The sequence below is a fragment of the Cyprinodon tularosa genome, unplaced genomic scaffold (genome assembly GCF_016077235.1).
Source record: "Cyprinodon tularosa strain WSP-4 unplaced genomic scaffold, ASM1607723v1 ctg714, whole genome shotgun sequence".
Classification (NCBI taxonomy): domain Eukaryota; kingdom Metazoa; phylum Chordata; class Actinopteri; order Cyprinodontiformes; family Cyprinodontidae; genus Cyprinodon; species Cyprinodon tularosa.
In genome coordinates, this window is record NW_024039468.1 from 406,078 (window position 1) to 417,934 (window position 11,857).

An 11,857-nucleotide genomic window follows, 5' to 3' on the forward strand; every position below is an offset into this window, starting at 1 on the left:
TTTCTGCTGTTTGGTGGTTTTTGTTCTGCAGAAGCAGCAATCGTGATGTTTACCATTGGATAGAGTATGGGAACCACTTTCCAGCGTGTCTGTTTCCTAAACTGCATCATTGCTTTGGAGTTACTTTAGATTTTCCTTATTTTATTAAACAGACTTGTTTTGCTCTTGGGTCATAATCTGGGTCCTCTGTTAGTACACTACTTAAAAAAAAATGAAAGGAACACTTTGTAATCAGAGTAAAGCATCAAATTAATTGAACTTCTCAGATATTGATTTGGTCAGGTCAGTAGCAGAAGGGTTGTTAATCAGTTTCAGCTGCTTTGGTGTTTTTATAGGTGGAGGCAACTCACATTTTTTCCCCTCATCTTTTCTGACTAGGGCTGGTAAAAAAAAATCGATTTAATCGATTCCTTTACATCTTTGCAAAATCGATGTCTAGGGAACGAGATCAATTCACTTTATAGTGACCGACGTGACTTTCACAGTCAAATAAGCAGGAAAGATGCACTCAAGATTACTTCAAGCCAGACAGCTGCAAATATCCAATCCACTTTATTTATATAGCACAACTTAAGTAAACACAAGGTTTCCAAAGTGCTGCACAAAAACGATAAAATAAATAAAATAAAAGCACTGCCCTCACAGGATAAAAATATGCATGTGTATACATAAAATCAACACTCTACATGGTGTCAAAAGCCAAAGAAAAGAGGTGGGTTTTAAGAAGAGTTTTAAAATGAGACGGAGAGGTGGCCTGTCTAATGTGCAGCGGCAATCTATTCCAAAGTTTTGGAGCTGCAACAGAAAACGCTCGATCCCCTGAGCTTAAGCCTTGCTTTAAGCACTGTCAGGAGCAGCTGATCAGCTGACCTGAGAGATCGGCTGGGAGTGTAGGGGTGCAGCAGCTCAGAGAGGTAAATTGGGGCAAGGCCATTCAAGGCTTTAAAAGTAAATAAAAGAATTTTAAAATGAACGTGGGGGCCGTACAGATGACTGAATACCATTTTATGTGGCTGCAGTAAAATTTCAGCAAAATTGACTAGCCTGCAGCATCATTTTTTCACTTTATTTGTTGGGGTGACTTTGAATTCAGCCCTCTGTAGGTTGATCATTTTCATCAAATGATGTGGCATCCTTTGTTCCTAACACATCACCCAGTCCATATCAGGATGAATAAACAGCAGGATTTTTTTTACCCCAATTGAGATCTGACGTGTTTTCAAAGAGTTCCTTTAATTTTTTTGAGCAGTGTATTTACATAATTGATGAGTGAGGAAGCAAGCATCCAGCCTGGCTCTACGGGTTTAACCTCTTCCTGCCGTCACTGCAGGAGCAGAAATGTACCATAAGATTCCCCATAACTTTGCACGTCTGCAAAAATAAACTCCAGTCTATTTTAATATCTTTAAGCCTCTGTAACAACTGTTGCACAACCAGCCTTTTCCATGACCTACATTTTAACCAGATACTGAAAAGAAAACACAAAACCTGTTGCACTAGTTGTTTCCAGAAATTGTGATGTCATACTGAAACCTGAAAAAAAAATGTTGTTTTAATTTGATTCAAGAGGATAACAGCAAGTCCAACCCTAATTATTTATTTTAATTTTTTCGCTTACATTTAAAGAATGAGATTGATGTATAAATTGACCTAAGGGCAGTGGGAGCGGTTGATTTCTTTCACACTGCGCTGCCTTGATGCAGTGTTCCATGCATAAGGAGCCCAAACCAGTGGAAATAAACATCCTTTTCAGAATCCTGATGTTTCTGTATAAGTTCTATTATTTTTATTGATCTTATGTTGGATTCAAATTTTCTTACAAATCAAATGTTAGGTTTTTGTTATAAAAAGCTAAAGGATATTTAAAATGAAATTATTCACAAAATAACAAAAGCAGGCCCTGACCATGACTCTACCATCACCATGTTTGACTGCATACATGGTGTTTGTTTCTATGGAGGTTAAAAAGTGCCAAAATTAAATAAATAAATACAGCATTAAATAAATAATTAAATTTGTCAATAATTAATTAAATGTGGGATTAAATAAATGTGTCATTCATTAATTAAAACCACGTCACTAATATAAAGTGCCACAATTAAATAAATAAATAAATACAGTGATAAACAATTAATTAAATGTGTAATTCATTAAGGAATTAAATATATAAATGTGTCATTAATTTAATAAAATGCGTCTTCATTTTATTAAAAAAATATATATACTAATTATTTCAGTGTGCATTTAATTATTTCATGGTCCTGTGTCGCAGTGCATCGAAACCATTAAAAGAATCTGTCAAACTCACCCATCAAAGTTAGGGGGCGGTTATCTAACACCTGATTGGTCACCCTGCACATTAAGGCGAAGCAAATCGATTACAGAGACTCGATTCGCGTTAACCCCGCCCCCTAACTTTGATGGGTGAGTTTGACAGATTCTTTTAATGGTTTCGATGCACTGCGACACAGGACCATGAAATAATTAAATGCACACTGAAATAATTATATATATATTTTGTAATAAAATGAAGATGTATTTCATTAAATTAATGACACATTTATATATTTAATTCCACATTTAATTAATTATTGACACATTTAATTATTTATTTAATGCTGTATTTATTTATTTAATTTTGGCACTTTTTATCTACCATAGTTTTCTGAAGCGTTAGTTTTATGTATAATATGCATATCCTGCTATGAGTTTGCAGCTGCAAATCAGTCTGGGATCTTTAAAAATCTTTAAAAAATAACTACCTACCAGCTAGTTTTTGTTTGAACGGGATAAAGGAGAAGGTTGGAAAAATGCATCGCCTCTTAACTAGATGACTAAAAAATTTCTTCTTTAATTGTTGACAGTTCAGACCAAAGCACGGATGTTTGGTCTCTGTTGTACGTCTGTTAAACACGGTGGTGGAGGTATAATGATTTGCATTTGTTCCACAGTACCTCTCTGCATATTTACTCCACCAGGACTCTGATGTCAATCTATCTACACTTTATGAAGCACTTTAATCCAGAACCTTCTTCCTGTAAACCAGCAGGCCTAATAACTTGGCTACTGTGCAATTCAAATTTTTGTGTTTAGTTCTGCATATTTTTCGTGGTAAAAAAGTATTCTGCTATTCACCCCAGTTAAATATACAGAGATCAATGGATTTCATTCAGTCTGCACTTTATTTTATCTTTGCAAAAGAGAACAGTTCATCATACTTTACATTATGCACGGTAATCAGTCCTGTTCTGCCTGGGCAGCGTTCGTTCTTCGTTCCTCCTTACTTACAACAATGGAAAGTAGTCAGAGTTAAAACAAATTACAGACACTTTGGTTAAACAGTAACATGTTATGAATAAACCTTGAGAAAGAATCTGGTTTGTTATGGAAATAAGTACGTCTTGTCTACAAACACCCCTCACTCAGGCATTGTGTGGCCCTGCAGGTGAAACAGACTGAGTAAAAAACTTTAATAGCGAGTAAATAACATAAATCAATATATGAAATAAGAGAGATCTATATTTTCCGACCACAATTCTTTAAACAAAAAAAAATAGAAAGAAACTGGAGCAGGTACAGCCGCTCCTCCTTAAAAAATCCGCAACTGCTATGATTGATCCTCTGTACTTTACCGCTTACCATTTCCTCCATCAGAGTTTTTTTTTTTACAGCCACTTAATTACAGAGAGGCAAGTATGAGGGCTTCACTTCTCCTTTTGTCTGACATCAATCAACATACTTACATAATTAGTACATTTATGAACTCCACCAACAGTCAAATGATGAAAAGCAAATACTTCCGCATTATTTAACAAGGTCATGACTAAAAAAAACAGGTTAAAAATATGCCATCCAACCAACCTCATTTATAAAGCATTCAAACACAATCACTCTCCCTGCAGCTGCTTCAGCCAAGGCTTCATCTGATGGAATCCACATGAAAGATGATTTCTAATCTTAAACACATAAAGGAACCACGAGGATGAGAGATTAAAAAAAATAATCTCTCAATTCTTTGTGTTACAAGGGAGTTTTCCTCTCCACTGTCGCTACAAGCATGCTTAGTGTGACAGATTGCTGAAAAGTCAATGAGTCGAATCAATTTGACTGTATGATCTGGTGAATTGCCTCTGTGAAATACCTTGAGATGTGTTGTAAATTGCCGCAGTTTAAATAAATGGAATTGAACTGAAGTGAATAGCTAAAGCAGATGTGGCCTTACCTGCATATTTTTGATAGTCTGGAGGAGGAAATGTACTCCATGACTTCTCTCTGGCCCATGGTGGCCTGCAATCCAAATTTAAAATATGGAGTGTAGTTTGTTCCATTATTGTATCAAGCAAAGAACATGTTAAATAAATGAACATTTGGAGAAAACAAACCAAATCTGAGCAGAGTGGTGTCTGCAGTTCAGTGCAGTGAGGAATGCTCTGATCTTTATATTGGAGAAACCAAACAACCTCTCCACAGACGCATGGCCCAACACAGGAGAGCGCCCTCCTCTGGACAAGACTCTGCACTACATGTACACATGATGGACAAAGGACTTTCTTTGGAGGACCAGAATGTTCACATTTTGGACAAAGAAGACAGGTGGATTGAGAGGGGCGTGAAGGAAGCCATCTATGTTAGGAAAGAAAAACCTTAAACAGGGGGGGGACTCAGGTTTGAGCTTTCAAAAACCTGAGCCAAAAAAACATGTTTCTTTCACTCTCAGAGGGTTTTTCATTCATTTCTTATAGAAGAAATTTTGTTATTTTTGTTAATATATTCGGGTAAGTTGGAATTTCTTGTTATTACATTAATTTTTGCCATCAAAATATCCATATTTTTTATGTCACAAAGGTAATACAGTCTTATCCTGGATTCCAATAACACCATTGGCTTGAAATTTTGATTTTCAAAGTATTTCACTGTGTCCTATAAAGGGTTAACAACCCCCCCTTTCAGTGACATAGACAGGTATGGGGCATTGCAGGCTAACAAAGAAGCCAAACGACCCCCATTCCAAAGGGGGGGACCCGTTCGTCCATTTCAATTTGCATGTTTTCTAAACAAAAACAAGGTTTTATTGGGCTGCTGGATAAAACCTCAAACGCTATTTCTGACATTTTGAATTGAAAAAGCTTCCTGGATGGAAGAGAAACGTCTTTAAACGTGGAAACAAAGTCCAGTGGATTGATTTTAAATATTTTGGAAAAACTAGAATCCAAAAATGAAAGGTAAAATGTTCATAATCCTGAAAAAGGCTTTTTGATGATCACTTTGCTGTTTTCTTTTTTCATTCTTTTCATTAAATGTTTTTTTGTCCCATTAAAATGCATGTAGAATTCTCAGATTTCAGCTAAATTCAGCTAAAACTTCGCCATCTTTGAACTTTAAAAAATACGGAAGAGGATTAGGGCCACTGAAAAAAAAAAGTTAACTGATTTTTTTATTTTATTTCAGTATAGTATGGGGAAAAAAGTCAGAATTCTGACTTTAATCTCAGAATTCTGACTTTTTTATTGTCAGAATTAAGTCAGAAATCTGAGACAAAAGTCAGAATTCTGACTTTTTTCCCATGTTAGACTGAAATAAAATTTAAAAATCAGTTACCTTTTTTTTTCAGTGGCCTTAATCCTCTTCCGTAAAAAAATTAGGATTCAAACTTTATACACATTTTTTCAGGTTTTCAATTTTATAATGCAAGTCTATATGGGAGGAATTCAACTGTCAGAGTGCGCGCTCTGGCTTTTGAGCCGTTCTGGTTTTTCCCAACAAATTCTTCTCACTCGCTCATGCATCAAAACGTAGGAATTTTTGTCAGGATTCAGGAAATGTAATCCTCATTGGTGTGGGGTTTAAGGTGTTCCTGCAGTTTGGCCCAGACCGGGATGAAGTCCACACTCCCCCAATAGAAATCATTAAAAGTTGGTATAATCATTCCTCAAAGCCAGCTGATTGTCACAGTTACACATCCATATCAGTATCTACTATACGTTTTTATTTATTAACCATAATTCAACACAAAGTTTTACTAATTTTGCACATTTTGCCAATTTTGAAAACTATTTTCTACAAAAACAGCTCTAACACATTATACCCCTCTCCATCCTGAATTAAAAAGTGAAGGAATGACATTAACACGCCTTATAATGCCAGAGTTATAGGCACAAACCTACAAAATCTGCATATGATTCGATTGTTTTCTGCAGTTTGAAGTTTCTGCTTATTTCCTATTACATTGTTTTTCTCTACTAATTTCTTTATTCAGTTTCTTTGGCTAATTTTTCTTTTTTAATTCAGCAGAAAACTGCATTCCCACTTTGCTGTTTCTCCGAAACAGCTTTTACTAGTTTATTTTATGTTTATTAATTTATTTAACTGAGAAAAGGTCCAGGAAAAAAAAATACTTATACTGCAGAGTCACATAAAAGTACTACGGTTAAACTTTATTTACCACAAAAATCACAGAAACTTCTTAATTAAAAAGTAAAAGAATAACTGCTGTTTTATTTTTCTATTCTACATATTCTATAGCCTACTCTACATATTCTACACATTAGTTCCAAATATTTATTTCTCTTTTTCAGTTTCAGTTTAACAAATTGCATTTTTATACAGTGTTTCAGTCTTCACACACATTGATCGATTCAATGTTGTTGCTGTTTATGCAGACCAGAGGAAAGCGCAGCATGGTCTGTTAAAATTAACTTAAAAAATACATTTTGCAAAACTCAATCGGAAAAAGAGAAATATAAAAAGTTTAAATTTGATCAAATAAAATTAGGTTTAAAAAAAAGTAAAAAAAAAAATTTAGAAACTGAAATAAAATTTGAAAGGTAATATTTTAAGCATTTGATTTGAAAACATTTCCAGCTTTTTTTTATTTTATTTTTTTATTTTGAATACAAATTACAAAAACTTGGAGATAAAAGATAAATAAAGAACACATAATTAATACAATTTGAGAAATCAATAATTTTTTTCCAGCTTTTATTGATTTCAATTCAGTTTATTTCTATTACGCCAATTCACATCATGTCATCTCAGGTCACTTTCCAGTTCACCAGATCATCCAGTCAGATTGATTCAAAGTTTTCTATCTAAGGAAAACCAGCTGATTGCATCGACTCATTGACTCTTCAGCAATCCCTCACACTAAGCATGCTTGTAGCGACAGTGGAGAGGAAAAACTCCCTTTGAACAGGAAGAAACCTCCAGCAGAACCAGGCTCAGTGTGAGCGGCCATTTGCTGAGGCCCACTGGGGTTCAAGGAGACAGAAGCAGACATAGAAAAAGAAGCATAGATACAAAAGGCAACTGTCAACCAGCTCCACAGGCGGCCCCGTCCAGGAAACACACAGCCAGGCAGACGAGCTCCGAGCCAGCTCCCATGTCAGAGGATGAAGAGAGCACATCCAGTTAGTCACAGTCAGAGCAGTATAAGGGTCTTGCTCAGGGACCCAGAGTGGCAGTCTGTGGGAGTGGGGCTCGAACTCAGAAGCTCAGGATTCCAAGCTCTACGCCCTAAACACTAAATTTAGTCTCAAAACTTTTTTTTTTTATTAGGAAAACTGCTAAATTAAAATTTCTGCATCGCATTTGTATCAAAACTTCTTTGCTTTTAATAATAATGGAACAACACCGACTTCATCACAGGATGATTTGGTGGATTTTGGTCGATGCTGAAGCTCCTGGAGGATTTTAGCAGCTTTGCTATTTGTTTGAACTCAGCCTCAGAGATAAAGGTTCAGGTATTATCTTCAGCGGTGATTCACTGGAGGTGTTGAGGTATGGAAACAGTTTCTCAGTGAAGGAGTGAGTGAAGGTGTGAATGATAGTGTTACTATCAAGATCGAAGAACATCAGCTTCCCCCTGTTCCAGTCCAAGAGGACCCTGATCCTGCTGAGGCTTCCGTTCACCGCCAGAACCGTGGAAGGTTCTGAAAGGGCCCTAGCTGTGTATTTACCCTTCAAGCACCCTATTCTCCACAGACGGGTCGGATGAATTCCTTTCCTCTGGACTCCCTGTGAAGCGACGCCCACAAACCAGTCTGTGTTTTCTCCAACATCAACGTCCCAGCTGTAGATTCCTGACATGAAGCCCTCAGAGCCCAGGACGATGCGGAAGAAGTCGAACCTCTCTGGGTTGTCCGGGAGGTTCTGTTTCTGTCCGCATCTCAGCATGGTCAGATCCTCGGACAGGATGAGCTCAAAGTTGGCCGTGTTCGGGTCCAGAACCACAGGAGTGTAGGACACCAGATGTTTCATCTTGCTCCAGATGTTGAAGGGGAGGTTTCCCAGGTGTTTGGCCACATCTATCAGGGCCCCTGAGACGGGCTGCGGGTCGTCCAGCAGGGGGCGCTGTCGGAGAGTTTGCACAGCAGTCTTGAATTTCAGCAGCAACAAAGCATCCTCAGCTTTCAGCATTCCTTCTGTTTCATTGATGCTCCGGGAAAGAGCAGCAATCTCTTTATTGAGGGCATCAATCTTTAGGTTTAACGTCTGGATCTTCTTGCTTTCTTCTGTCCTCAGAGCAGCAATCCTGGTGTCTTCTTCCCTCTGGAGAAACAGACGTAGCTTCCTGAACTGCTCCCTGATCCGTCCCTCCGTCTGTTCAGCCTGGAGCTTAACGTGCTTCACCGTCTCATTCAGGTTTCCTTTCTCCTCTCTGAAGACCTTCAGCTTCTGCTGTAGGGGCCCCAGGGCCTTTCTGAGCTCTGTCTTCTGCCCCTCGGCGACTTCATTGATGGGTTTGAACTTGTGTCCAGCATGTTCATCTGAATGCTGACAAACGAGACACAAAGGCTCCCTGTGCTCCACGCAGAAGAGTTTGAATTTCTCACCGTGGAGACGGCAGATAACCTTTGGCTTTGGAGCAGGTTTCTTCCTTCCCTTCGAAAGGATTTTCTCGCAGAGCTTTTTTAAAGCCAGGTTGCTGGGAGGATCCCTTGTGGCCGATCTCTTCTTACATAGAGGACACTCCAGTATGACTTTCCCATCCCACCAGTTATTCAGGCAGGATCTACAGAAGCTGTGGCTGCAGAACAAGACAACAGGATCATTGAAGACATCCTGACAGATGGAGCAGCAGAGATCCTCCTCTGCTCTGAGAGACATTGCTTCTCCCTGCTATTTTTTCAGTTAGTCATGTATCCCCACACTGGTTGCTGCTCTGTGTTTCGCCTCTCTGCTGTTCCTGTTAGTCTGAGCCAGTTTGGTCGGTGCATACTGCTTCTCTGTTCATGCAAATGAGGAAGAGGGACACATATTTACTGGCAAGTCTCAGGTATGAAGGTCAGAGAGGAGGGTGGATATTTTATCAAGCAGTTCTAGACTTTTGTTGAGACAGCTTAACCTCAACTTGAGAGATTTCTCCAATAAAATATAGTTTTAATATGGGATTTTATATCAGTGATCAGAAAAAGTAACATAATGTCTCATATTTTCCAGTGTTTTATTAAAACAAGGGTGAAGGTTTCGTGTCACTTCCTGTGAACTTTTAAAGGGGTTTTCCATCATAAGGAGGAAGTTTGGAAACCAAACCTCTGATTAAGATTTAATTGATAATTCACCAGCAGCCAACAGTAGCTGAACTTTTATGTGCAGCGTTCTTTTTCTGGTTATATTTACTTCTATAGCTCCAATTCACATCATGTCATCTCAGGTCACTTTCCAGTTCACCAGATCATCCAGTCAGATTGATTCAAAGTTTTCCATCTAAGGAAAACCAGCCAACCCAGTCTCATGGGAAAATGTACCCCCACTACGTTGGTCCACACTGCAAAACGTAGTGGAGGTACATTAATGGCCATTTTTTTGTGGTACTGTTACATTTCTTCTGCCTATACGCTTTCTATTGTTTTACGTCCTAGTCACGTGACTTTCAAGATTCCAGCTGGGAGAAGAAAAAAATATATATAGATGGCCGACATTTGCTTATTTTTTTGTGGAAAGATTAATAACTTGAGTTTGTTTTTGCATTAAAATGAGTTTTGATTACATTTCTAGTGAGAAATGTATAGTTTGTTGCCAGAATATTTACTCAGGGAATGTACATATTCACTTGCTTGTTCGTTTCTTGCAAAGATTTTTCAAGATAATGTGAAACTGAAACGTTTTGGTATAAACATGGCTGAGCTTTCTCTAACATTTAGTGGGAAAATCAATAATTTCAATCAGTTTCTGCATTTAAATGGGTTTTGATTACATTTATATCGAGAAGTGTAGGGTTTATTTACATAATATTTACTTAGTGAACATACATAATCACCCGCTTGCTAGTTTTTGCTACGGTTTTTCGGATCTCGTCAGGATTATGTGAAATTGCAACGTTTTGGCTGCTACCCATCGCCTAGCATTTAGCTGCCGCCCCGATTCAACATTGAATTCTTTGTGATTTAACTCCATCTGACGGATCAAACCCTCGCCACTGCGTGCGTTGCGTCTGAGGTTGATTTTCAGATCAATGCATTACGTCGTGGCATACGGGAGAAACTAATTAAACTAGTTCAAAAAAGGATCATGGGTTAAGCTCGGACGTGTTTTATTTGGAAATCTACCGGATCCTTTGTGCATTTAACTTCCTGTTTGGTGCGATCTCATTGATGGGTTTTGACCAGATTTTGACCAAAGAGGAACTCAAAAAAAAAAAAAAAATTTTAAATACACAACCAGCATATCTGGAATCAGTGACAGAGAGCGACTGGGACCAGAAGTTTATTAATTTCTCCCCATTGATTTCCATTCAAAATGTTTTCGCTCCCACCGGGCTCTAGGGAAGGGGCGGGCATACCGCCACCTACTGTTCATGAGTGTGTAGCAACATTGTTTTACATCTATTAAATTCTACTTTTTAATTTTGTATTCTGAAGATAAATAAATAATGCTTTCCTTAATCTATAAATATCTTTTATATTTCCTTTATTTCCCAATAATCCTTTAAGACTCCACTCTTGGCCTGTCCTTTCAACTCTTTTCAATTTCTTCCTTTCAGGTCCAGATGTTTTAAAGTTCATCAATACATGTTATACATTTTCTATCTCTCCACATCCTTCACATTTATCATAATTTTTCCTCCCTATTAAGTATAAATTGTCATTTAAATAAGTATGACCTACTCTTAATCTGATCATTATTATTTCTTCCCTTCGGTTTCTCTCATTAATATTTCTATTTAATACTGACTTTTGTACTTTATATAACCTTCTTCCTTTTTTATCTTCATTCCACCTTTTTTGCCATTTTTCAATGTCTTTCCTCTTAATAAATGATTTTCCTTTCCCTAAAGGAATTGTAATTGTTATTTGTCTACTTTTCATTCCACCTAACTTTCCATTAATTAGCTTGAAAACAGCACTTTGTAGGCACCCAGTTTCTCTAACAATGGCCCTTTTTGGGTTACCCTCCATGCATTGGGTGTCAGTTCAGTGGCAGTTCCAGAACATTTTCTTAGGGTTGACCAGGCAGCACAATAATGTGCATGTGGCCAAAAAGTAATAGGGATCAAATTCGGTTCAGAGTCAAGCTATTGGGATCAGGCATCAGGTTCAATTTGCATATTTTCTTAGCCAAAACAAGGATTTGTTGGGCTACTGTAATTTTTAATTGAAAAACGTCCTGAATGGGAAGTCTTCAAACTTGAAAAACAAAGTCCAAAGTTTTTTTTTTTCTTTTTTTTTGGAATGATTATGACCTGGATGTCTAAGAATCTTCACCAGCTTATCAGGGAAATGAATGCCCACAATGTCTATATTCTCCAAAAGAGAATAACAGAACAGACCTTCATGAGGCCCTTGTTAAAGCTATGCACATATTTATGCATCTATGCTCTTCAAATAACTTTCTGGTTCGACGCAACATTTACATTAAA

The 11,857-nt window shown here is 37.5% G+C and overlaps 1 protein-coding gene across 1 annotated transcript; it reads right to left on the bottom strand.

The window, feature by feature from the left end:
* Positions 1 to 7,381: 7,381 nt before the first annotated feature.
* LOC119772536 (tripartite motif-containing protein 35-like) lies at positions 7,382 to 9,237 on the bottom strand. Its single transcript, XM_038268996.1, has one exon. It carries the CDS (start codon positions 9,103 to 9,105, stop codon positions 7,702 to 7,704), a length of 1,404 nt encoding a protein of 467 aa, XP_038124924.1. The 5' UTR covers positions 9,106 to 9,237; the 3' UTR covers positions 7,382 to 7,701.
* Between the last annotated feature and the right edge of the window lie 2,620 nt (positions 9,238 to 11,857).